This window comes from Octopus sinensis, linkage group LG19, assembly GCF_006345805.1.
Source record: "Octopus sinensis linkage group LG19, ASM634580v1, whole genome shotgun sequence".
In the NCBI taxonomy this organism is placed as follows: Eukaryota; Metazoa; Mollusca; class Cephalopoda; order Octopoda; family Octopodidae; genus Octopus; species Octopus sinensis.
In genome coordinates this window covers 46542457-46570411 of record NC_043015.1, presented here as the reverse complement: position 1 = coordinate 46570411, position 27955 = coordinate 46542457, and the positions used below count along the sequence as shown (strand labels likewise).

The following is a 27955-nucleotide window of genomic DNA, read 5'->3' as shown; positions in this document are numbered from 1 at the left end:
GCTTTGACATTGTGTGTGTGTGTCTCCTTGCCTTGACATTGTGTGTGTGTGTCTCCTTGCCTTGACATTGTGTGTGTGTGTCTCCTTGCCATGACATTGTGTGTGTGTCTCCTTGCGTCAACATTGTGTGTGTGTGTCTCCATGCCTTGACATTGTTGCAAATGAATGCCATTCATATCAAATATTCTCCAAATCGTGCCTGGCCTTAGGGAAATATTACCTTGCTTGAAAGCAGGTGAGGATTGGTGACAGGAAGGGTATCCAGCCATAGGAAATCTATCTCAGTACTCTCTGTCTGATCCATTCAAACATGGAAAATTTGAGTGTTAAAACAATAATAAAGATATGACGATATAAGTTGTGTGATAATACTTGTGTTTTTCTCTGGCACAACAAATGAATGAGAAAGGAAGGGGTGATGGCAAGCTGGTAGTTGGAGCATTTCAACTCTGACTGTGTATATGTGTGTATATGTAAAAAGAGGTGTGTGTGTGTAATGGAAGTTGGATAGTGAACATTCAATACTGAAAGCAAAAATCAAAGATCATTTCAACTCTAAAATACTACAATTAGCTGTAATTTTTTACGGCACGGGGTCAGTTAGTGTTATAATAATATTGTAGTCTTCCTGAATTGAAGGAGTTATAGCAGTCCAATAAATACTAGTATCCAGTTCTACAGTTTAAAATCATATTAGAGTGGAATGAATACATTCCTTTATATTTCTGTCTCAATTCTGAAGAGCTGAACTTCAATTCTATGTCATATTTCATATCTATGGCCAACTCTTAAATAACCCAGTCCACCTGGCTGTAAATAAGTATTGGCTGTTTATGAGCCCCCCCCCCTCTGTGAGTTGTATTGTTATTTTAAACCTGATGGGTATTTTGCTAATTAGCAGTACTGAATTTAGTGTTTAGGAGATGCTACAATAATATGCAGTCGGGAATGCAACTGTATTAATTTTGAAAAATTGTAACAAGATGAGAAAGAAATGTTGAGAAAACACATTCAAACATAGAAAAAAAAACTGAAAAATTCAGGTTGTGTACCTAGAACAAGTCAGTTTATTAAAGCCCCCCCACTTCCCAAAACTATCATCACCATTATTTAATGTCTGCTTTCCATGCTGGCATGGTTGGACTGTTTGACTTGAGCTGGCTGAGTAGAAGACTACACCAGGCTTTAGTGTCTGTTTTGACATGGTTTTTAGACACTGAAGCCTGATGCAGTCTTCTGCCTAGCCAGCTCTTGTCAAACCGTCCAACCCATGCCAGCATGGAAAGCAGACATTAAACAATGATAATGATGATGATAACCTTGAGATTGGTGGGGAGTGGGTTTTGATAAGCTGCCTTGTTCTAGGTACACTACCTGAATTTTTCAGTTTTTTTCTGTATCTTCTTTCTCATCTTTGGTTGTTACTTGAATTTTTCGAAATTAATACAGTTGCATTCCTGATTGTGTATTCTTGTAGCATCTCTTTTTTTTTCTATAACTGTATTGCTATACCTCCTATTAAAGTAACAAATAGGAAGAATTATTGGTGTTATACAATACTTACTCCAGCTCTCTAATTCTCCAATTGTCATATCCTAGTTGTTTAGCTTGATCAAGAGAGGGATGGTCAAGAGGATGTCTGCTCATGACTACAGGGACATCTAAAACCATTAGAGAAAGCATGGTACCTATTTTTGTAAGTGGATTTAGGAGATGGATACTGAAGTAAATGTACACGTGTGTATGTTTTTTGCATCATAAGAATTCAGAAACTTCAAGACAATGTGAAATAGTGCCTTGAACTTGAAGTAGATAAAGCTATATTTATGGAAGATGTGGGTTCCATCCAAAGGGTTTTTAACCTAATATTTACATGCTATAATTTATATCTTCGTCTAATTTGAGTTCAATGATTAAAAGTAAATTGTGTGTGTGTGAGAGAGAGAGGTGGGTGCTGTAAAGTCCCAGACTTTGTGTAAAAGGAAATACAGGGGGATCAGTTAATTATGATTTTATTCAACGTATTCCCCTCTCAGATTCACACACTTACTGCAGCGGTCCTTCAGTTTTTCTAAACCCTGTAAAAAGAACTTTGGAAGGTTGGGCCTCCTACCAAGCCTCTGTAGCAGAAATCATCAAAATGGAATGAAATTTCATTCCCTTGAAATATTTGTTCATTTGTGAAAAGAGGTGGTAGTTGAAGGGTCCAAGTCAGGAGTGTAACGTGGGTGGTCTACCAATTAGAAAACAATGTCATGTGTTTTCCATAGAGTTTCATGTGCTGTGTATGCTGGTGCATTGTCTTGCAAAAACAGGACACCACAGCTCAGCTTTCTATGGCATTTCTACTTCAAAGCTTCATGCATTTTGTCTAACAGAGGCATGTAGCATTCTGCATTGATGGTGCAACCCTTAGACAGGTATTTTATAAGGAGTACTTTGTTTCAGAACACTGAAGCCAGAATCTTTCCAGCTGACTTCTGGCTCCAAAACTTTAAGGGACGCAGTGAACTGCTGTGGCACCACTTCATTGGTTGCTGCTTGGTCTGGGGATCATAGTGATGAAGTCAAGTTTTATCCATGGTGATTAAATGAGACATAAAATCACCCTCTTCTGCTTTAAACCAGTCCAAAATTTGCCTTTCATGTTGTCACTCTGATGTGCTTCTGATCTGTGTTCAAGCATTTCAGCACCCATTTTGCAGAAAGCTTACTCATGTCCAGAATGTTGTGGATGATCCTGGCCAACACTTTTGCAGGAAATCTCCAGAGTCTCAGCTATGACTTTAGCTGAAATCTGGCATCGAAAATCATGATGATGTGCACAGCGTTGGCTGTCCTGACCAGAGTTCATCTGTGACCTTGAAATGACCAATCCGAAACTTTGACACCCAGATTTTCTCTGTGGAGTAAGATGGACAGTTATCTGTCAAGGCTTCATCTCACCATGGATTATCTGCTGCTCCTTTGCCTTGGAGTAAGAACTTCATGACCGCCCATGCTTCAGTTTTACCAAAATCTACTGTAGAATCATGCATTAAATCTGCAAAAAAAGGAAAGATATATTGTATCCCATCATGATTTTTTGCATATCTTCTAAATAATTGTCCTACTTCACTTGTAACGATAACAGTTCTACCCTTTCTCAATACTTTAAAGCCAGGAACTTTTCAGCACTCATCGTGTGTGTATGTATGTATATAGTTACAACTACAGCCAGCTATTACCAGTAAAGGTTTTAGTTGCCAGTTCTGTACAAGACATTGTAGATCTTTGGCTGGGCTAAAAAGTCACATTCGATCACAGCACCAGTAACAGTTAAACTTCATGCAATGGCCATACTCGATAACGAGGGCGCAGCCATAATAATATAATTTATATATATGTATTTATTCCAAAAATGTAACAGAAACACAATGAAGGGAAAATTCACATAGAAAATGTGGCTAATCCTTCATCAGTCAATATATACCCTTGTCTTGGCATCATGTAATGGTTGCAAACAAGCATGTCTGACCATAGGATATTACCTTACTTGCAAACAGGTGAGAGACGATGACAGGAAGGGTAGTAGAAAATCGGATCCATGAAAGTATAGAAATGTTAAAATGGTGGTGGTGGTGGTGTGTGTGTGTGTATGCACTCATTTGGGATCTTTTCGGTTTGAATGGCAGTTTTTCCTAGCGGTGTCATATGAAATTGTCACCCATAATTATGACCCTAGTCATAATTATTGCATTTCAATCTGTTTTAGGGTTAGGGGTGGGGGATGGGCATCTTTTTTTCTTCACAAATGTAAATAAACCCAATCTGTTTCTTAAACGAGGGACATATTCATACGGCACAGAATGTTTTTTTTACCTCAATAGACGTCAGTGATTGGTTGAAATTGCAGAAATTGAAGAAAAAAAACAACAAATATCTTACAAACTATAGAATTTTCTCAATAAAGCCAAGAGAAAAAGATGTTTTATGAACACATTCTACCAGTATACAAGTTTAAAAGTGTTTAGTTACGTGGAAATTATTTTAAAAACTGCCGTTCAAGCCAAAAAGATCCCGCATTTGGGCTCATACACGAAAGGCTTGCATACTGTTTCCATATACCAAATTTCACTCCTAAGGCATTGGTTAACACAAGACTACAATGAAAGACACTTGCCTATGGTGCATGCAGTGGAATTGGATCTGAGCCCATGTGGTGCCAAATGAAGTTCTTGATCAGAAATTGACTCAACTTTGTATAGTTTCAGTTCTTAGTGTATTAATATTAATGGTGCAAACCCATGTAGTTTCAGTTTAACTTGAGTATTAAAAAATTCTATGTAATTGTGACTCAACAATGCCAGTGCTATATATAGGCACAAGGAGGCCGTATGATTAAGAAGCCTTCTCTATCTGCTATGTGGTCTTGGGTTCAGTCCTGCTGCTTAACACCTTGGGCAAATTCCTCTACTATAGGCTCAGGGCATCCGAAGTGGTAGACAGAAACTGAAAGAAGCTTTGCTGTATGTGTGTTTTTGTTTGTATTCTTGTCTAGACATCACAAGATGGTTGTCAATGAGCATCATCACTATGCAAGCAAGGCTGTTCGTTTCCAATCTTCCTGTGAAATACTTGTCTGGCCGTGGGAAAATACTACCTTGCTTGGAAACAGGTATGGGTTGGCAACATGATGGGCAGCCTGCTGTAGAAGATCTCTCTCCATAAATTCTGTCTGATTTGTGTGAGCTTAGAAAAAGAAGCGATTAGATGACATTATGGTGATATAACTCAGCATATGAACTAAAGCATATTCAAGATAATACTTTTATTTTATATTTCAGTTTTCCAAGTTTTTTTTAAATTACTTATTTCTGTTTCAGTTCTTATCTATGCATGCGATTATGTCCATATGCAGTAGCATCTAAATTTATTTGATGTCTTTTATGTTTCTTCTTTATACGAATGTTTTGTTTTATTTTGTTATTGTTCAAATTAAGCTAATATGGAAAAATGGACAGCAGATTATAGATATTAGCTAATTATGATTATATAGACTTCACTTTGTTCTCAACAAAAGAGTGGAAGTACTTCTTTGTAGCTGACTTGAATCTGATTACAAAATCAATTAAACGCCAGAATAGTTTGAAATGTTAAAGTGGTTAGGATGGTTACTGGCTTCAACTTAGAGCAGCATATACACCACATTCTATAGACCACAACTGAAGCAAAAGCATTAGAATTGGACAGTGTTTTGTGGTAAGAAATTGGCTTGCCAACCATGTCACTCTGGGTTCAGTCCCACTGTGTGGCAGCTTCAACAAGTGTCTTACTATAGTTCCCTCTGGCCAACCAAGAATTTGGGAATGGATTTGGTAGACAGAAACAGAAAGAAGCCTGTTGTTCGTATATGTATATGTGTGTTACTGTTTCCTTGTCATGACATCGTGTGATAGTTGTATACCGGTATCAGTGTCATGCAAGTAGGGTTCTTTGTTTCCAGTTTTCTTTGAAAACATGTCTGGTTATGAAGAAATATTACGTTACTTGGAAACAGGTGACAGAGAGGGCTTCCACCTCAACAAAGGTTCTCTCTGGCTCATATCAGCATGGAAAAGTGGGCCTTAAAATGAAGAAGAAAAAGAAGCAGATTTTCTATGGCTGGATGCCCTTCCTGTTACCAACCCTCACTTGTTTGGTGAGATAGACATGGCCAGACATGTTTCCACAGAATATTGGAAATGAATGACACCACGTGTATGACAGTGGCACTCATTTACAACTAACACTTGATGTTAAAACAAGAAGACAGAAACACCATACGTGTATGATGGGCATATTTCAATTTCCATCTACCAAATCCCCTCACAAGCCTTTGATTAGTCCTGGGTTATAGTTGACACTTCCCAAGGTGTCACACAGACTGAACCCAAGACTGCATGGTTGCGGTGCAAGTTTCTTAACCACACAGCCACACCTGCTCCTATTCTTTATTGGAGTCTGCTCCTTTCTTCTTACCTGGCATCTAATCTAAGCATATTAGAAATCTTCAATGTTCTAGAGTTATTATCCATTTCCTGTCTGATTTAGACAGACACAAACATATCCTTATCATAAATAGCCAGTGCATTATCAGCTGCATTAGGTTCAAGCTGTACTGGGTTGTGTATGACTTCCAATAAACCCTAAGGAAACAAATCTGTTGTACCAAGCATCTTAAGCAGAATTTGAACTCAAAGCACCCAGGTGCATAATCAAATATGCAATTTGTTTGATATTCCATACTCAATCAATAAATCTGATTGTGCGAGCTGGCAGAAACGTTAGCACGTCGGGCGAAATGCGTCGCCCTATTTCGTCTGCCGTTACGTTGTGGGTTCAAATTCCGCCGAGGTCGACTTTGCCTTTCATCCTTTTGGGGGGTCGATAAATTAAGTACCAGTTACGCACTGGGGTCTATGTAATCAACTTAATACCTATGACTGTCCTTGTTTGTCCCCTCTATGTTTAGCCCCTTGTGGGTAATAAAGAAATATGTATTTATTGACCAATGAAGATATCAAATGGGGTAAACTATATGTTGGCTCTTTATAAACTTCAGATTTTTAAACTGTGCGTCATTTATTGGTGGTATAAACGGTGTGCAACATTGTTACTACTCTGTGAGTTTATGCTTATACAGTAATCCCTCGACTATCGTAGGTGTTTACTTCCAAAACCTCCTGTGATAGGTGAAAATCAGTGAAGTAGAAACAGTACTGTACTCTATATTTTTTTTATCATTTTTCTAATTTGTATATATTTATTTTATTATAAATGCAAAACAACACCACACACTCGCCTTCCGCATTTCATTTCCTATACAGTATTTGCAATTCTTTGTTTACTCATCTACGGTACACTATGTATTTCCTTTTAATATATTTTAATTAATCTGTTATACAGTGCAGTACTGTACTCTATTTTCAATAATTAATTTTTATGTGTGAAAATGCTTATTTTACCTCAGAAATATTTAAACTCTAAAAGCATATAAATACCTATCGGTCGCAGAAACCTGCAATATACTGAGGAGTCTACGATACAAATTTACTTATATTAGTCAGAAAAATCCACAATGTCCTGAGTGTGCAATAGGTGAAGTGCGATATGGCGAGGGATTACTGTATTAGAAGTCTTGTTTAGAATTATCTAATAACTTATAGGAGGAGCTCTCTACTCCCCTTATCAACTTGAATGCAACAATTACTGATGAATGATTCCTTTTTGCTGACAGGTTATGTTTTCTATATGAAAGAGCTGTAGTCAGTTGCATGTTCCTTTGCATATTACAGTGTTTTGTCCTTGAGTAGCCACTCTTATTTCCTATTTGCTTACCTCTATAAAGTATGAAAAATGGTTAATATTTCCTTCAAACTTTGCTTTTGTTACATTTATTGAAACGCAGCAAAGAACCCCCTCTCAATTCATTGCAATGATACTCCCCCACTACTCCTGTTCATGATCAGAAATGCATATATTGTTAGCCACTGAGAGACATGCTCAAGTGGTTACAGCCAAGCAACAGACAAGCAAATCTGTGGTATTGAGCAGAATATTTGCTATAATGATATGTCTGCTTCAACATCAGACATTGTAGTCAAAGATATGAAAGTGACTGGTCACAGCTGTAACTCCTTTGATCATAGGATTACTACTTGACCGGGACTGACTTGGGGTTAAGCAACAACTGGTTTATATTTTTATTGGCAGTCTAGTGCAGTCTTATTTCTTTACTGCCCACAAGGGGCTAAACGTAGAGGGGACAAACAAGGACAGACAAACGGATTAAGTCGATTACATCGACCCCAGTGCGTAACTTGTACTTATTTAATCGACCCTGAAAGGATGAAAAGCAAAGTTGACCTCGGCATAATTTGAACTCGGAACTTAGCGGCAGACGGAAAACCGCTAAGCATTTTGCCTGGCGTGCTAGCCGCCATATAGTCTAGTGCAGTCTTCTGCCTAGCCAGGACCTGTCGAACTGTCCAACCTATGCCAGCATGGAAAGCGGATGTTGACGATGATGATGATGGCAGTGGAAGAGTGTTAGGCAAATGAACTCTAATAAGAATTTGAACTCATTACTATAAGGTATCAAAATAGCATTTAACAAAGTATTTGCGACTGAGTAAAGTTGTTGAGCACTGATCTAAATGTCTCTATTGTATTTAATTTTGTCTATGTCCTGAAGTTAAAACAAAATTCTCCCAAGTTTGACTCTACCGTTCATTCCTTCAGAATGCTGATAGTATACAGAGTGACTGATTAAAAAAGTTTTGCTCATCTGTTATTGGTATATGAGGATTTTATAAAAGAGACCGAACTGTTAAAATTTATTTACTCTTTTCAATATTCCTGTTGAATTTATTTTAATAATATTGAAATAAATCCTGTAGTTCGCATATTTTTTCTTAATGTTTTTTAGAGAATGGATAAAACAGCATATGTAGATAAGTGCCGCAACTGGCTTTTAACAAGAGCATGTCCATTTGGTTCAAAATGCAAATTTCTTCATGGTCCCTTTTCTGAAGAAACAAATGGACCAGAAAATCGAAGCCGATCTTCAAAAAGGTATTGTTTTTTTCTTCTACCTGCCTTTCTTCAGCTCATCTCTCTCTCTCTCTCTCTCTCTCTCTCTCTCTCTCTCTCTCTCTCTCTCCTCTCTCTCTCTCTTTCTCTCTCTCTCTCTCCCTCCACCTTTCCATTTTTCTTCTTACTCCTCAGTTTCTCTCTCTGCTTCTCACTCCTTTCGTATATCTTTTTATAATGTGATTTCAGATGTTCCTTGTAATGAGACACGAGAGTAGTCTCTGTCATTTCTAAGATAAGGGAGGTAACTTATAATGTTCATGTTCTTCCAAGGCTTGTAAGTGAGGTGAACATTGCAAGGTTTAAATCCTTATAGCGTTGCTTGGTGAGGAGGGTAATTGTTGGACACCCTGCAGGACAAAAAATGAGACCTGTCAAAGGGCGGACGAACTACTGTAATCGTCAACGGCCATTCAACACTGTGTTAGGGTAGGATGGTACTCTTTTGCTTTGGTTAGTAACCTTCCTAGAGATGGTGTCTTGATAAAAGTACCTTAGGAGTTTTTTGGATTTACCTATCGCCTGGCTTCACACTCCTACCTAGCTTACTGGGTTGAATAGAGGCTGAGTTATTAGCCTTGTTTTCTGGTAAGGGCTTTGAACGCTGGTCTTAGCCTCGGATGAGGTCCATTATCCAGTTCATTTGGTCTTCATATTTCTCTGTTCTTGTTGATCTTGGTGAGGGTACTGGATTGTGTAGTTTTCTGGTAGTCAGGAGCCCAAAATCTCTGGTGGCTCATGGAAAGGTTGCTCTATCAGCAGTTGCTCTATCAGCAGTTGTATAATATTGGTGTATCTGTAGTGCCATGTTATACATGGATGGGGGTGGTCCCTGCAGCTGCATCCGGTGGGCTTTCCCAAAGCAATACATCGTCTGCTGGAATATTATAGGGAAACTGATTACTTGCTTAGTTAAGGTGGAAATCATCCCTGGCTACTCCTTTTTTTTTTTCTTAAATCAATTCAATCATGGTGGTCCCCAGTAAAGAAAATCACAAACCAGACTCAGCTCCTTTTACTATTGCATTCTCCAATATATGTAGTCTCCGTTCTAATCTTACGGATGTCGACTCTTTTCTTGCTCAGAACTCTCCTGACATCCTTGCTTTGAATGAGACAAATCTCAGTCCTGACATTTCAAATGATTTTGTCGCTCCTGGCTATCTTCCTCTCTACCGGAAGGACTCTCGCAATTGTATGCATGGCTTGGGCATCTTTGCTCGTGTCAGTCTTCCCATCATTTGTGAGGAAGATCTTGAGGATGCTCCGCAGTCTTCCATGTGTTTTGATTTTCTCTTTTGCACTCAATTAGCTACTTGTTCTTTCTCTATCGTTTTCCATCTTCTCAAAAGTGTTCTTTTATACAGTCTGTTTCTGACAGCATCAATAAGGCTCTCTTGTTTCATAACTCTGCGAATATATTCATCTTTTAATATTTTAATATTCACTATGAAGAGTGACTTAAGTTTTCTCATAATGCATCTGGCATTTTTGCACTTTCTCAATCGCTCACACAACTTGTTGACTTTCCTACTTGCATTCCTGATCATGATGACCAATCTTCCTTCTTCCTTGATCTCTTTTTGGCATCAAATCCTGATATCTGTAAGGTTTGTCATGATTTTCCACTCGGGTGATCTGATCATGTTGTTTCTCTGAATTGTTCTGATGCCAAGAAGTCCCCAATTAATCGTACTCTATTTGGCTATGTTCGTGGTGACTGGGACAATTTTTGTGACGTTCCTTGGACCAGCATTTTTGCTAAACCTGTTGAGGCCTGTGCTGGGGAAGTTCCTACTTGGATTTCCTACTGGTATTAACACCTTCATACCTATTTCTTTACTACCCACAAGGGGCTAAACACAGAGGGGACAAACAAGGACAGACAAACGGATTAAGTCGATTACATCGACCCCACTGCATAACTGGTACTTAATCTATCGACCCCGAAAGGATGAAAGGCAAAGTCGACCTTGGCGGAATTTGAACTCAGAACATAACGGCAGACGAAATACGGCTACGCATTTTGCCCAGCGTTCTAATGATTCTGCCAGCTCGCCGCCTTCATACCATCTCGCAAATACCAGCTGAAATCGCAGTCCTCATCCTGGTTTTCACCTGCTTGTGCTGCTGCTGTTGCCTATCATAATTTTTTCCTCCAGTTTCAGCGAGATAATTCTGCAGTGAATAAACAACTTTTTACCTCTGCTTGTAATCACTGTAGGGCTCTCATTCGTGATGCTAAATCAGACTACGAGCAACACATTCATGATCATATATCATCCCAGAAAGTAGGCTCTCGTGACTTCTGGAGAATTATTAAAAGTCCTAGAGATAACAATAAGTCTTCTATTCCTCCTTTATTTAACGGGCCTGAGGTCTTGACATCTGATGATAAAGCAGAAGTCTTTGCTCAACTGTTTAGTTCTCACTCTCTTCTCAGTGACTCTTATCATCCACTTCCTGATGTTTTTCTCAAAACTGATAAACTGTTACACAGTTGTCATATTTCTTCTGCTAAGGTTGCAGCCAATGTGACATGGTTGGATCCATGTAAAGCAACTGGACCTGATGATATTCCAGTCCTTGTTCTTCAGAAGTGCTCTCTTGAGTTGTCTTCTGTCTTATCTAGGCTCTTCCGAAAGTGATCTCAGAATCTTGTTTTCCTTGTTTATAGAAATTCCCAACTGTTCTTCCTTTCTTTAAGAACTGTGGCAGTTGATCTAATCCTCGTAATTATAGACCAATTAGTCTACTACCAATCATCAGTAAGGTTTTTGTGTCCTTGATTAATGACTCTCTTGTAAAATATCTTGACTCAAATTGTTTATTCTCTGACTCTCAATATGGTTTCTGTACTGGACAGTCTACTGCTGATATTCTTACTGATATATCCGAGTGTTTATCGTGCCTTGAATGTATCTGGTCAAGCTAGGGCAGTTGCTTTTGATATCTCTAAGGTATTTGATAGGGTTTGGCATGCTGAACTTCTATGGAAGCTCCTCCAATCCTTTGGTGTGTCAGGTTTCATGCTGAACATCATCTTCTCTAACCTTTAAGACCATAGGATCAAGGTTATTCTTGATGGTCAATCTTCATCTAGTTATTCTATGAGGTTTCTCAAGGATCTATCCTGTGCCCAACTCTCTTTCTTCTTTTTATCAATGATCTGCCCGATCATATCATCTGTCAGCTCATAGTCTATGCTGATGACTCTACTTTGTACTCTAAGGTTGAGATCGCTGCTAACCTTGAGAATGATCTTTGATCTGTTGTTGAGTGGGGGTAGGAAATGGCTTGTGAATGATCTTTGATCTGTTGTTGAGTGGGGGTAGGAAATGGCTTGTAACGTTCAGTCCATCGAAAACTAAACTTCTTTGCCATCGGTTTCAATGGATGGTATTGACTTACCCGAGAGCCACTCTCTTCTTCTCCTAGGAGTGACTTTCTCTAATGATTTTTCTTGGAGAACTTACATAAGTCCACCATTCGCCCCTGCATTTAGTACTGGTGTCACATATAGGCAGGTGTTTAACTCTGTTGGACCGTATTCATCGCCATATTTGTAATGCTTTGGGTCCTGATCTACCTTCTAAATTAGATTCACTCTCTCATCATCATTGTGTGGCTTCTTTGTCTCTTTTCTATAAGTATTTTCATGGACATTGTTCAGCTCAACTCTCTTCTCTGGGTTAAGAACTTATCAGCGATCTACTAGACTTGCATCCAGTTCTTATCAATATAATGTACAACCTCCTAAGTGTCATAAAGCACTTTACAGTACCAGTTTCTTCTCTCGCACCTCTGAACTTTGGAATTCCCTTCCACAGTCTTGTTTTTCTCTTCAATATGACCTCCAGTCTTTTAAGTCTAAAGTACATCGTCACCTATTGACTTCTGTCTAGTGTCCATTTTACTCTAGTAGCTCTTATGTTTTCAGGTGGTCTAAGGACCTTGTAACGAGCGAATGCTTCAAAAAAACAGAAAGAATCCTATCAGTTTGTTTTTTCCAATTGCCAAGGTTTTGTTAGTCATAATTTTCTCAGAATAAAGGCTCTATTGAAAATCTAATCATGTCCTGAAATGTAATGTATTTGTGGCTCCCATTACAGTCCCATATAATGTTATTGGTAGTGTTTCATGACTTTCCATGAGCTCAGTTGTATTTCAGAAATGCATTGTTCAAATTAAGCCTTTTGATGCCAACTTGCCTAAGGCTGCTGATTTATTTGATAGAAAGGAAAATTGCCATTTAAAAATGTTCGTGTTTAAATTTAAAACCTTCCATTGTAATTTTTACGCAACAACTTTTTTGTTAAGCTTCATTTTAAACATCAGGTTAATACAGAAATAAATGTAAAATTTATTTTATTAAATGCGACTATTCTTTGATTGTTTTTCAAAATGAAAAGAACCACCTGTAGAAATACAGTGACAAAAGGGTTAGATTGTATTGCTCTAGTCTTTACAGCCATGGACTATGCCTTGCATATGGCATATCTTTTCAATCAAATAAATAGAGGTGGAAAAATTTAAATGTTTTAAATCTGGGATGAACTGTCAACTTCTTTGCTTGCAGGCACATGCCCATAAAAATTTGATTATTAAAAGCTCTCATCCAACTAAATGAGAAGCATGCTATAAAACTACACTCGCACAATCAGTTAAACCTCCTTGAAAGTAAAGTTAATAGAGATCCTCACACTAAAAGCTTCCATGAGTAAAAGTATATTAACCCCTTTGGTACCAACCTGCATGAGTTCTATGATGCTAATTTCCTGTTTTAAAATGATGTAAATGAAAATCTATCAAAATTTCATGTGAAATTATATTTTAAACATCAGCTTAATGATGAGGTTATTTTACTAAATTCTTCATTATTTTGAAAATGAATGGAAACAAAAATAAGTATTCCATCAGTAATATGATAACAAAAGGGTCAATAGTGGTTTGTCTCTTCGCGGACACCCTGTCATATATTGTGGGCATATTTAGCTATATTTTCTGTGTTCTGGAATGGATATAAAATAAAGCCTTATGATTTAATGTCAGTCATGTTGTAAGTAGTATTTCCCAGAAGAGGAATTCCAAGTTCATCATCATCATCTAACATCCATTTTCCATGCTGGCATAAGTTTGACCGCCTGACCCAGATTCAACAAACCGTAGGGCTGTGCCAAGCTCCAGTGTCAGTTTTGGCATGATTTCTACAAGTAGATGCTCTTCCTAATACCAACCACTTCATAATGTATACTGGGTGCTATTTTCTTTTGTGCCACTGGCACTGCAAGCCAATGTTTTGTACATTAGTTTTTCTATATATCTACTGTGAACAACAGTGAAATTATACTACTCTGCAGTGCCTACTTAGTGCTAAATAGACTTACTTGACTGTTGAGAATTAAATGTTTTGACCAGAGATATAATGCATGCAGTGCTAGGGACAGTGTAAACTATCAACCTCTTGACTGGTCATCCAGTAGTCTGTCCAATCAGGCATCCCTGCTCTTAGCGTAACCCTTTAGCATTCAGACTACCAAAAGCAATGCTTATTTATTCACACCGTTTTGAATTAATCACGCATTATGTCATAGCTTCAACATTTCAATGATGTGATTGTTTATTTTTAGAATGACACTGTAGGGTAGGTGTGAAAGGCTAAATCTGAACATAAGACAAAATGTTTTGGTCAAATATGGTTGGTTAAAATACTAAAGGGTTAAGATATTGGTCAGCATATGTTGTCAATATTTTTCTAAAGTTTGTGTTTCGTTGTTGTAGATTAAACTTGCATAACAAGAGTAACAGTTGCTTGTTTTGCTAGCTTGGTGATATAAATTAATAGTGAAAATAGAGCTGAAGATAGCAGTGATTAGAGAAATATTATTTTGCTATGGTTTACATATGTAAAGCTTTAAACTTATGCTTTCCTAACTATGGAATGAAATCTGACACAACATTCTTGTTATTCATAAAACTTATAAACTATGGAACAAAATCAAAATCATAATCAGTTATAGACACAATATACACATATTATTTGTAAGACAATTGACTGATAAATAAATATGTTCAGTTGTGATGTGTATATTACTTTTACATATTTATATATATTTTGTAGAATTTAGCATGGTGATTGTACAGTATTTTATTCACTGGGACTGTGGGCTCATCCAGCCATAGGCAATTTTCTCAGATATAAATATATATATGTAGTACAGCATATTAAGATTTGTTAAAGCAATTCCTTTATAATTGTACCACAGCAGATTATTACAGATAGATAACCTTGATTTCCTTCCATACTTGTTAACAACTCTCAAAGTAGAAAAGATGACAAGTGTATAGCAAAGAAAAGTTGTTCTCTCAGACTGAACCTTTAGCACTACCTATGTGGACTTTATACCATCTCAAGTATTAAATTACGGAGATGTACTTGCATAGCGAGTGACTTGATCTGAGATCGTGTGCTGGAACGAAAACAATTGCAGCGTGGAAAGTGTTTATAAGCCATTTAAGAAACACACAAAAACCGTTAGATTCACTTCAACATTTAAATTTAATTTGTCAAAATATTTTCATCGCTTTGAGACCATGACCTGTTCACCGACAAAACTTTGTGCTGCATTTAAATGTTGAAGTGAATCTAACGGTTTTTGTGTGTTTCTTAAATGGCTTATAAACACCTTCCACGCTGCAAGTATTAAATGTTTCATAAGAAATACAAAAGAAAAATGTATTTTATGATTCACTACAAAATAGTGTGATGCTTTCTGGCTGTGAACTCAATGGATTTGAGTTTGCAATAGTTGGAAAGAAATAAACTAAATATGGCTGATAGGTTGTTGGGGTGTAAAATGCTGCTTTTTACAAAAAGTAAGCATTAGGGAATTGATAAAGCAGATGTGCAACAAAGGCATTAGTTATTTGTGCAGAAGCGAAAGTTGCACTGTTACATACATGAAATATAGATGCATTGAGTGTAAAGTATTGTAGGTTAGTAGTGTGTAAAATACCCTTTGGTACATACAGGCCAAGGGAGATTTTGGAGTGAGTGATCACATGAGATTTGAAAACATTGGGTCAAAAACTCGAGAGAAATACTGAAGTTTATATTTAACCCTTTTATTACCATATTCCTGTTGAAATACACTGTTTTTATTTCTGTTTAATTTTGAAAGTAACACAGAATTTACTAAAATGATTTTGTGGAGAACGGACGTTAAACGATGATGATGATGATTGAGAAGCTGGAGTTTGGAGTATAAGTTAGTATGAAATTTTGGTAGAATGTTTTCATTTAGATCACTTTAAAAAGTGAACCAAGGTGGGTTGGTATCAAGTGATCTCAGGTGGGTTGGTATCAAAAGGGCTAAAAAGTCTTGTTTAATGTTTGTTATTGTCCATACTCAACAGGGTATGTACCAGCACATCAGTTTTGGCATTGGTGATTTGCCACTGTCTTCCTTGACATCAAACATTTTAATGTTTCTCTTGATCTCTCCTCCTTCCCTCTCTTTCTCCATGTGTATGAGGAGAAGGAAAGTGCTTATGCCAAGTGTGTTCAGTTGATAAATTATTCTCTCTCTCTCTATCTCACTCTGTTTGTGTATATTTCTGCGTTTAGGGGTGTGTACTTGCTTGTCTCCAGCTATATATCCAATCAACCATACTGACTCGTCATCTTCCAAACAGCTGTACCCAATTGTTTCATTCTTTAATCAGCCTTTGTGAGACATGAGATAAACAGTTATGGTTAATATATTTTCTGACCTTTTAAAGTGGAGAATTTTGACCATTTTTTTATTATTTAGATTCTTTAGAGTTTTCATCTGATTCTAGTCATAGTAGAGTACCATTCTAAGTTTTAGTGTAAACATTTGCCATTAAAAAATTTTTTTATTCATTTTTTTTTCCTTGACCTTTTATTTACTTTCATATAACATGAATTCTATATACTGTTCATGCAGGTTACTTTTTCTGATAAGTTGTAGCGTACCTGAGCACTATATACCATAAGTTCATTATTATTATTATTATTGAGAGAGCAGCACATGTCATCAAAGTGACACGGGGTACAAATACATGAAGCCCAATATACCCATCATGACTATCCATCTGATAAGGGTACATGTATCACAACCATATGCATGTAACATGGTGATCTCATATCAAAGTAAACTGTTAGAATTTTCTTCAGGTCGAGTAGCCCATTATGCCCAAAAGATCCCCAAATAAGGTTTGTTTAAGGATGATAAACAAAACATGTTTTCAGAGGTGAATTATTCAAATCCCAAAGAATTCCTCTCAACACATGGCTATGTTGCTCCCCCACTACTTCTGCTCGTGATCAGAGATGCACATATCAGCTACTAAGGGACATGCTCAACAGGTTATGGTCATGCAACTGATGAGCAAATTTCTGGTATTGATCAGAATATTTGCTGTAGCCTATGTTTTATACCAAGACAAAACATGTACATGATAACACTTCCAATCTGTTAAGGCCTGGTGGTGGAAGCACTCTGTCGGTAATGACGATGAGGGTTCCAGTTGATCTGAAATTAACGTGTAAGTGGCTGAGCACTCCACAGACACGGGCACCCTTAACGTAGTTCTCGGGGATATTCAGCGTGACACAGAGAGTGACAAGGCCGGCCCCTTGAAATACAGGTACAACAGAAACAGGAAGTAAGAGTGAGAGAAAGTTGTGGTGAAAGAGTACAGCAGGGATCACCACCATCCCCTGCCGGAGCCTCATGGAGCTTTTAGGTGTTTTCGCTCAATAAACACTCACAATGCCCGGTCTGGGAATCGAAACCGCGATCCTATGACCGCGAGTCCACTGCCCTAACCACTGGGCCATTGCGCCTCCACTAAGGCCTGGTACTGCATTGGGCCAACTGAGCAGAATATTTGCTGTAGCTCATCTTTTATACCAAAACTATTATTTGCAGTTTATATGAAAAAGAATTTTTAGAATTTTAATTGGCGTCAATTCTTGTCAGTTGTTATATATTTGTGTATTTTCTCTTTCTTCACAGACATGAAAGTGATAATACTGATGATATCAAGCTGAAATTAAAAAGCCATCGAGACAAGGGCAGTGACCGCAAGAGAAAGACAGAAAACTCTTCCACAGAAAAAAGAAGTCACAGCAAAATAAAGCATGAGAAGGAAGGCAAAATCAAGTCCACTGTAGTTGTTAAGAAACCTGTGGATCCTGAAAGTGAAATAGATAGTGAAGAACCAGAGGAGTGGTCCGAAGGTAAGCTATTTTGAAGAAAGCCAGCTCTGTCCCTTGGTCTTGTCTTGAGACAGAAAGGTTAAATATAAACACCACACTAAAAAAAAAAAAATAATCAAAAAACCACAAAAAAACTTCTCTTGAAGTGACAGTTACAAAATCCTGGGGAAAACATCTCATGAAGAGGATGATGATGATGGTGATGATGACGATGATGATGTTGCTCACTACTTGCCACTTCCACTCCTTCAACTTGTGCAGCTATGTTACCTAACTGACTCAAATCTTTGCACGTGTTGCCTTTCAGTAAAGTGGACCAGATATTTGGCTGTGGCACTGACAGCAGCGGCTTCAACTGACTCTCTTTCTCTCTCTCTCTCTCTCTCTCTCTCTCACACTTTCTTTCTCTTTCTCTGATTTCATCTATTTAAACATTCTTTACTCAGTATTTGTTGACTGACCTGAGTTGCATCTGACGATTTCCATAAACATTTCTGAGCTGAACATATCAACATATATTCTGTTTACCCTCCAAAGTTTATTTTTACATTTTTTTTTCCTTCCTCACAATTCAAGACTTGATGGGTCAGGGAACCATTCATAAATTTTTAAGAGAAAAACATTTAAAATCTGCTCTTCATTATTCACAATTCAGAGCTTTCATCTTAGTGAAAGTTAAATTTGCCTTGTAGTCACTTTTAAATTAATTTCTTGCCTTGAAAACAATTTGGGTTTCTGGATATATAATTGTCTTCTTAGTCCTTTCTATTAAAAAATTGCATTTTAGTATTTAAAATCAAAATATTCACAAATCCTGGATAAAATATTTTGAAGTTCTTTGGCTTCAAAATAACTCCACACAAATAAAATTTTGTTTCCGAAGAAAAATTTTAGGGCTATGAACATTTCTAAATCATGCTTTTATTTATTCTAATCATTAAACAAAACATCAATCATATCATTACTTTTCTTTAAAACAGATTGTTTTCCTTTTTTTTTCATATGGTTTCATCATTATATTAACTGTTAAACAAGATAATATATCTTCACATTAACTTTTTTAGCCTTTTTAGTATACATTCCATTTGATGAACATTTTCTAAAGAACCAAAATAACATTTAACAAACCACAAACGCAAAGAACAAGTGCTTCTTGTGGCTATAGCTTCCTCTTTTACAATTTAAATATTTAGTTTTAATTCAACAATACAAAACATTCAGAAAACTTTGAATGATTGATACACATGCTTATGTGATACCAAAAATGAAAAGAAAACAAAAAGGAAAAACATTGATGGAACATAAGAAAAATTATTTACCAAAGAAATCACAACTTATTACATCTTTCTTACTGATTTATTAATTCTCTTCATTTCATAAAAAGAAAATTGTTTCTCTTCAATAATTAAGAGTTCCACTACATCCAGTTACTGTGTGGGATTGCTATAAACTCTTTACAGCTTTTTCTTGGATGCACTTTTACTCAATCCTCTAAGGATGAGTTTGTTAAATAACTGAGATAGGACAATGAACACTTTGCGAAGGAGAAATAGATATCAGATGCAGAGAAGTTTGTAATACGTGGAAACTAAGATTGAACATGGGTAGGGAAAAGCCTGTCCACATGAATTATGAAACATGAGCCAATGTGATAATGATGACCTTTTATTTTCATTGTCTTGTGGTGTGACATTTTTTTCATTCATATAATTTCCATATCTTCTGTTATCCATTGGCTTGTGACTTTCTTCATTCTATTTTATTTTCAACCATTCAAAGCAAAAAAAAAAAAAAAAAGCAGAAAAAAAAGCAAGAAAAAAATCCTTCAAGATTCAATTTAATCACAAAGACTGAATACAAATTCTCTCTTTTTTGCTGTTGACTTTTTTTGATTACCATTATTTTGTGTTAGTGCTCCCTACACACATACACGCACAAAAATATATACACAAAACAGAACAAAACTCTGTCACCTTTCAGTTCTCTTGACTTCATTATCTGTATAGCTATTGCTAATGAGCAATATCAACAGAAACCAATATTTCGATCTGCCGCACACTGCATGAATTCAAATAGAAGCCCAGTTTTTTACATCCACTTGTAACACCCATACATGCAAAAAGAAGAAAAAAAGAAAGCAAACAGCTCATGAAAATCTTCAATACTTTGTTGGGCTTGTGTTTTGTGTATTTTTTTTACACAACATAATTTCACAACATATTGCTTTAGCCTCTTCAGTTCACCTGTTCCTCTTTGACATATTTCTATACTGATTCCAGTATTAAATTTCATTCAACAACATTTTTAATCATAACTAAATCACAACCATAAATTCAACAACGATTTTCCCCAATGATCCTTTTATCACAAACTTTCCCGAACCGAACATTTTCCTGTTTAAGAGTCTATATTTTTCTATTTCCTCATTGGGCACAGCATGCTCTGTCATAACATATTACAGTCTCTCTATATTTATATCAATAAGAAAGCAAGTTTGTTGAAACAAGTTGTATCTACAGGAACATATACACTGGAACTGAAACTGTTGCTCCTAACCTTGTTACCAAACATTGTTTCTTGGGGGATAACAAATTCATTCCAAGATCCCGTCCCCTCCATCGGTTTTTTTTTGTTTATGAACAACTTTACAAAGATACATAAATTTATTACAAATTTCAACAAAATGTGTTTATTTCATTATTCTGTTGACTGAGCTCTTACTTACCTGGCGTTTTCCCTTTTTACTTGTTGCAAAACTAATTAGAAATGAAAATTTCAGCAAATAATATTCATTATAGTTAAGGTGCAAAAATCGTTCCTGAATGAACTCAGCTATATAACTGTTCATTTATGAAGATGTATTTAGGTAATCAAGCTTTTTATTTTAGCTTCAATTCATATAATTTGGTTATTTCTAAGTTATATAATTAATCTTTTATTTCAATGTGTATGGTTGTAAAGGGTTTGCCAACTGGTATTAAAAGGTTAATATTGAATTTGAGTGTGTACACATACTTATATTCTCATTTGCATCTGCATGCACATACATGAATGTGTATAGATAGATAGTAATTTCCCCTCTACACTAGTATGACTCTAGCTCATATAGATCTTCAGTTCACTACTTGTAGCAACAAACTGATTCTCCACACGGTATTCTGACTTAGTGTTAAGAGTTTTAGTGATGTATGTGGTGTATTGTACAGGTCAGGTATGGACCATCAGTCTTTTGGCTTGTAGGCTAACGCCCTAGCCACTTGATCCATTGGCAGTCTTCTTTGAAAGCATTTAATGATGATAATAATAACTAATTCGTTTATTGGCCACAAGGGCTAACAAAAATCAATTAAAACATAAAGGGACAAAGCACAGGATGAAAGTTACAAAGGGTTTTGTCCATTTGAAAAAGGTCCGTGTACAAAAGCAGGATAACAACGAAATATAAGTAACGATTAAAACTCCCAATAGGGGGAGGTGCTTCGAAAGGTTACTCGTGGAAAAACCCATAAAAGCCACGGCAGCCCGGTCAAAAGGGTAACAATAATGGTTTCTGATTAAGGTATGAGGCCAACGATTTTGATGGGAGGTTGTTACTCCAATGACTGGTACTGTATTTTTATTGTTCCTGTGGGGTGGGATAAAAAGAAGGTTGACCTCTGTGGCATTTAAATTCAGAAAATCCAGAGCTGAAGGCGTACGACAAGGCAGTCACTTTGATCCTCTAACAATTGCCATTCCTAATGATAGTAATAATGATTTGAAAGTTTGGCACAATGCTAGCAAGCTCAGAGGAGGGGGTAAGTCGATTACATTGACTCCAGTACTCAACTGGTGCCTATTTTATTGACCTTAAAAGGATGAAAGGCAAAGTCGTCCTTGGTGGAATTTGAATTCAGAACATAGGCGAACGAAATGCCACTAAGCATTTTGCCTGGTACACTCACGGAGTGGTTGGCGTTAGGAAGGGCATCCAGCCGTAGAAACACTGCCAGATCAGACTGGGCCTGGCACAGCCTTCTGGCTTCCCAGACCCCATTTGAACTGTCCAACCCATGCTAGCATGGAAAACGGACGTTAAACGATGATGATGATGCTAGCGAATCTGCCGGCTTGTTGCCTTTTGTCTCTGATATCTCAAAAGTTAAAGACTTTGATATAGAATTTAGAAAATATAAATTCTTTAAGGATATAGCATTCAAGATATATTGATTTATCAGACATATATCAACTATTTTAATCTTTTATTGGTTTCATTCATTGGACTGTGGCCATACTGGGGCATCCCTTTCAAGGGTTTTAATTGATCACATTGCTCCCAGCAGTTATTTCAATCTGGTACTTATTTTTATTGAGTAACTAAGTTGACCTTTGACACAACATTGTTATTTTTAACTAGTCGTATTGCATGAATCAAAACATACATATACACACATGTAAATGGTGAGCATCTGCATACAAGATTCCACTAATCCATTCCAAACATTTGGTGAACCTGAGGCTATAGTAGAAGACATCCAAGGTGCTGTGCAGTAGAATTGATCCTAGAACCATACGGTTGAGAAGCAAACTTCTTAACCATGCAGCCATGCTCTTGCACCAATCCGTAGGTAAGAATTTTTGAAGAGAGTAAACCTTAAAGTAACTGTTAGAACCTTGTTCTTTCTGATGCAGGTTTGAAGCAAATTTAACGTGTCTCCCTATCGAAGTGCAAGGAACGAAAATAGTGTCTTCAGTGCTGTTCAGGGTCATAACCCTTTGAATGCAATTCATTCTGAAGTTGCCTCTGCTTCTATGATACGAATGTTTATTTTAAAGTGTTCATTTATAAACCAAATTCTTCCATTATAATTTTATGGAAGAATCTTTTACTAATATATGTTCCCTATACCAACTTGATAATGGAAAAGCTATTTATTTGACTAACGTCTAGTTTATTTTCAAAATTTATTGAAATTGTGCATTTCATTTTATAATTGATGAAAGAAATGAACGATGAATTTAGTACGAATCTTTAAAGAATCGTACTAAATCCATCTTCTGTTTCCTTCATCAATTATAATCTCAACAAACACTGCGGATTTCGCCTTTATTTATCTTAGACATTAGATTCTGTTATTGCTATTAGGTAACCTAAGAAATTGAATGTATCTGTTACGTGTAGTGAATCAAAAGAATGGTACATTTTCCTGTGAAAATTATATCGTAACTGTGGATGGCATAAGGTTGCCCAAATGGTGAATGTGCTTTAATCGACATACTAATAGTCCAAATAGATATTTAATTTATATATATATATATATATATATATATATACACATAGTCATTGAAGGGATGATCTTTAGAAAAGTAAAATGAGTAAAAGAATTCTCAAGCTTTTAAACATTATGAAAATTTCAGTAAGTTTTACACTTCAGCTATTTTTCCAATTTATAGACCAGTAATATTCACATGCTGTCTGCAAAGATAAGCAATTTAATGAAACAAGACCAAACAATTGAATTTTGATTTTTCAGGAAATTGGATCAAGAGATTGCTGTTTTGCTTATTATGTCTTTTCTTTCTTTTTTTTTACCTTTTTTTTTTTCAAACAAACAAGTTGCTTTTTTTCTTTTGTTTCTGTTTTCCCCAATTTTTCTTTTTTTTTTTTTCTTGGTGAGATTGATTGATCCTTATTGCTGAAATCTTTGCCAATAAAGTTGTTTTATTTTATTTCTTTTCCCCTTTATTTTAAATTATCGTGTTACTTGTACACCTCATGTTCAACACAGTGTCCTCAATTATGCATTTGATTTTATGGGTGGGGAAAAAAACTAAAATGCCAAAAAAAAAAAAAAAAAAATTCCGTTAAGTAATACAAACAGAAATTCTGGATGAGTTTGAATAGATTGAAGACTCTTCATATTTACATTGAAGCATACTTTACTGTTTTGGTGAATATATCTGAATTCTTTGCAGGTTTCAGTCTTCATCTTCTCCTGCCACAGCCAGAATCGTTATTGATTTTTACCTTTGCAAACTGTTATTTGTGCATATGTGCGTGTGTGTGTGTGTATGTGCGCATGAGATGTGTGAGAGCTGTAAGCAGAGTACAGTTCAGAAAACAATTATCATTTTCTGTTATTTTTGTTTGTTTTTGTTTTGTAATTATTATTTTTTTTCCATCTTTATTTTCACTATTATTAATTTAAATCCATTTGAAGTGTCACTCTTTAAATGTAATTATCAATATTTAATAAAATATTAGGCATTTGAGTGGTGTGAGTGCTTCTGAGTGTGTGTGTGCATGTGTACCAAGAAGCTTCTAGGGAGATCTATATCTGTCTCCCTCAGTCAGTTTCTAAATTAGGAAGTAGTTATGTTTAATTATTTATTACCTTTAACCCTTTAGTGTTTAAACCGGCCATATCCAGCCAAAATATTCTACCTATTTTATGTTCAAACTAGTCATATATGGTCATTCATAGCTATCTTATTGTGTCATTTTAAAAATAAACAATCACATCATTGAAATCTCAAAGCCATGAAATGATGCAAGATTAATTTTACATGGCGTGAATACACAAGCTTTACCATTTTACAGAATAATCTGAATGCTAAAGGGTTAAATCTGTATTGCTTAAGCAGCATTTTCAGTAAAATTATTCATGTTAAATTGTAGACCATTTGGCATTATTTACCATTATTGTGTCTTTGAAAAAGAACAAAAAAGAAAAATGAAATTGTTCACTTCTGCTAGTTCCAAAGCGAAATCTCATGATGAAATGTGTAAATACCTCCTCGTCTATTTTAAAATTTTAAATACTTTTGTTGAAACTTGTCACATTAGCTACTTTTAGTTTTAAATTTTATATTCTGATATGTGTGTGTGTGTGTGTGTGTGTAATCAAAATGGTTAAGGATCATAAATATTAGATAACTAGTCCTTTACTGGATAGGACAATTCTACTTGCTTTAGGTTATCTAGCTGCAAAATACCAATCTTTAGGGATAAAATGGTAGACTAGGGAATTATATTGAAAGGTACTGATTGATACAGGTTACAAATTTAAGTATCAGCCATAAACTTCTTTATATTCTTCTTCAGAGGGAGCTTGTCACACAAATGCACACATTTGATTAATCTAGTAAAGATTATCTATTCAATGTCTTTACAAATAAAGATTATCTTGTCTGTAGCTTAAGCTCATGTCATTTCATCTGAATGCTAAAGTTTCTCCTTATATATCTTCCTTAACTTAGTCTTATACCATGTTATCTCTTTTACCATGTTGCTATATTTTTGTCATATAACATATCACCTGTTAGCATTACATGTTCATATCAGTGAAGTCATCTCATTTCTCTCTTTTTTACTCTCTCATTCATACTGCTGTTGTCATCCCTTAACACCCAATCTTTTTCTTTACTCACTCATGACCTCTTACCATACAATGTCTCATACTGAACTCTTTTTCTCCAAATAATATTTTGTCCTAACAATTCTATGATTAACAACCGTTCAGTATCTGACACGTGTCATATAATTGATGATGATTTTGCTCCTTAGCTGAAGGCTCTGAGCAAAAATACCCATGATCAAAGAGATCATCTTTTCTCTTTTCAAGCACAGTGGTTTTAGAGCTTTTTAAAAACAGTTGGGTGTGGTTTGAGAGAGATTCAGTTCCTATTTCTAGGCGGTTTAGCAACCATGTAGAGGCTTATTCATTAGCTTATGTATCATTTAGTTGAGCTTGGGTAGAAAGATAATTCATATGTTCCCATTTAAGCCTATAGTCCTCTAAATTTCACTTCTTTATTTATCTTAAACATTAGCTTCTGTTATTGCTATTAGGTAACCTAAGAAATAGAATGTATCTGTTATGTGTCGTGAATTAAAAGAATGGTACATTTTGTTTAGTCTGTGATACACTTTTTATTGAATCCTATACTTTGTTATGTTCCTGTTCATTCTATCAAACACAAGGCTTCTTATTGTTACAAATCAATTACTTAGTTTTGGTTTTTCATATAATTTCAAACTTCTGGAATTACTAGAATAAGAATCAAGTCATCTGTGAACACTCAGTCTGCGTTATCATTTTATGCTTTTCAATGCTAGCATGGGTTGTCACTATCTGTAACAAGTTCTTATTTTGTGTTACTGCCCTCCTTGATTGGTGAGAGGGCCACATCTCAATTTGTATGGAATTCTTTCATAACTTCTATGTGACCTCAGGTCAGCTGTGATTGACAAACCCATTACACATAGTTGACCAAGCAACTATGTGCAACCACATATCTGTTGTTCCAGATATACTCAGCTTTTGCCCGGTTGTGAACCATACTGTGTACTCAACATGCAATAATTAATCATATTAAGTACATTTTGTCAGTTTGGACATGTATTCTCCCCACTCTCTATATCTGTTTGTCTATAGATTCAGGTTGTGACCACAACAGAAGTAGGGAAGGTGGTTTTATTCAGAACTCAACTTTGTTCATAAAACAAGTTGCTGGTATGAAAGCTTTGATGAAAAGTTATTTGAACTTGAAAACTTTTACTAGACCTGACCTTGACACTTTTGTTGTTTCTGTTACTTTTGAAAATAATGAAGAATTTAATAAAATAACTTTGTTAGTATTAAGCTGGTGTTTGGAACATAATTTAACACAAAATTTTGGTGGAAGGTTTTAATTTAGATAATTTTAAGAGAAAGTTAGAATCATAAAATCAGGACCTATCTGAGGCTTGTTGGTATCAAAATGAATAATTATAACTTCCTTCATACATGACTAATGTAATCATATGAAATATGATTACTATTAGTCATAAATTAAGATAGCTTGTTGATTATATGAAGGTGGCTTGTTGATTATACTAAGATGGCTTGTTGACCATACGAAGACGGCTTGTTGATCATACGAAGATGGCTTGTTGATTTCTCTATCAAGAAAATGGATTTGCAGTTGTCTTTCCAGATGTATACTTTCGTTGTGATAGAGTTTGAAATGATCTGTTTTAGTATTCTTCAGCACTAACTTTACTATAGTTATCTCAATCCCATTATTGCATGTGATTTTAACTCTAATGGTTTTGATTGTTGGTGACATTGCAGAGCCATTCTAGTCTGGTTTGATCAAGTAAACATAATAAAGTAGCTGACTGAAAGCTTGAAAGCAAGCGAAATATGTCATGTCTCAGTCCAACTTCCAACCACTGCACACATGCTGTCATATAATAGTTAATGATATGTAAGAATAAGATGTTCAGAATATAATATATAATTTTTCTGTTGTTCTGTCCAATGTATTTATTATATAAGATCAAAGATTCTAACTGGTGTTCAGTAGTGACAAAACCATCTACTAGTGAATGACAATTGGATTGATTAGATGAGCTCAGACTTCATATCTCAGTCAACCTAATGCAAATTCTTTCATGATGGTGCTAATATGCCATTCATTAAATGTAACACCGATCCACATAATATAATTACTTAAACTGCTACTTACTACCTACTTAAGTCCTTTGCTCCCTATTATGCATGAACCATCAGTGAACTTTTTTCCACTCTTCTCAACTCTGAAGTATCTATTCTGCTTCTTTCCTGTTGGACCCTTGCTTTTTCTGTCTCTTCTGCCTCCCTTGTGGGCTCTGACCTCACTTGTGTTTCAGGCGTGTTTCCCCGAGGGAAGGCCTTCCTCTTCTAGATCTTGTTGGTTTTGAACTGTCATCAATACTTCTCTAACTTTTGCTTTCTTTCTCGGTAGAGGTGTTGGTCCCTACACAAGCCAATTTTTACTTCTGAGAGGAGATGGTCCATATTATTCTGGCCCCTGTTGTTACACCTGTCTAGAATGAGTGGCCCTACCAGGAGCTTACACAGCCATTGGGGCACACAAGCTATCATATTACAATAATGACTGGACCTAGTGTTGGAAACAACTATTTCCATTGCTACAATTTCCTTTTGTGCTTTGAGCTCCTCGTCACTTATTCTAGTATATCCTATAACTTTCCTAATTATGGTAATTTTTTTTATTAGGTCAGCTGGTGATTGGTCCCCCCCACTTCTCTTATATATATTTCCTATTGAGTAATTGCTTGTGTTAACA

General features: G+C 35.9%; 1 protein-coding gene across 7 annotated transcripts in view; it reads left to right on the top strand.

Annotated features, from left to right (window-relative positions):
* Positions 1-27955, top strand: part of LOC115221983 (zinc finger CCCH domain-containing protein 13) — an 86288-nt gene that overhangs the window by 18451 nt on the left and 39882 nt on the right. For all 7 annotated transcript variants that reach the window (XM_036511462.1, XM_036511465.1, XM_036511464.1 and 4 more), the window contains exons 2-3: positions 8450-8595; positions 17658-17881. In XM_036511462.1, the coding sequence (XP_036367355.1) occupies positions 8450-8595; positions 17658-17881 (370 nt within the window). The remainder of the gene's footprint in view (positions 1-8449; positions 8596-17657; positions 17882-27955) is intronic.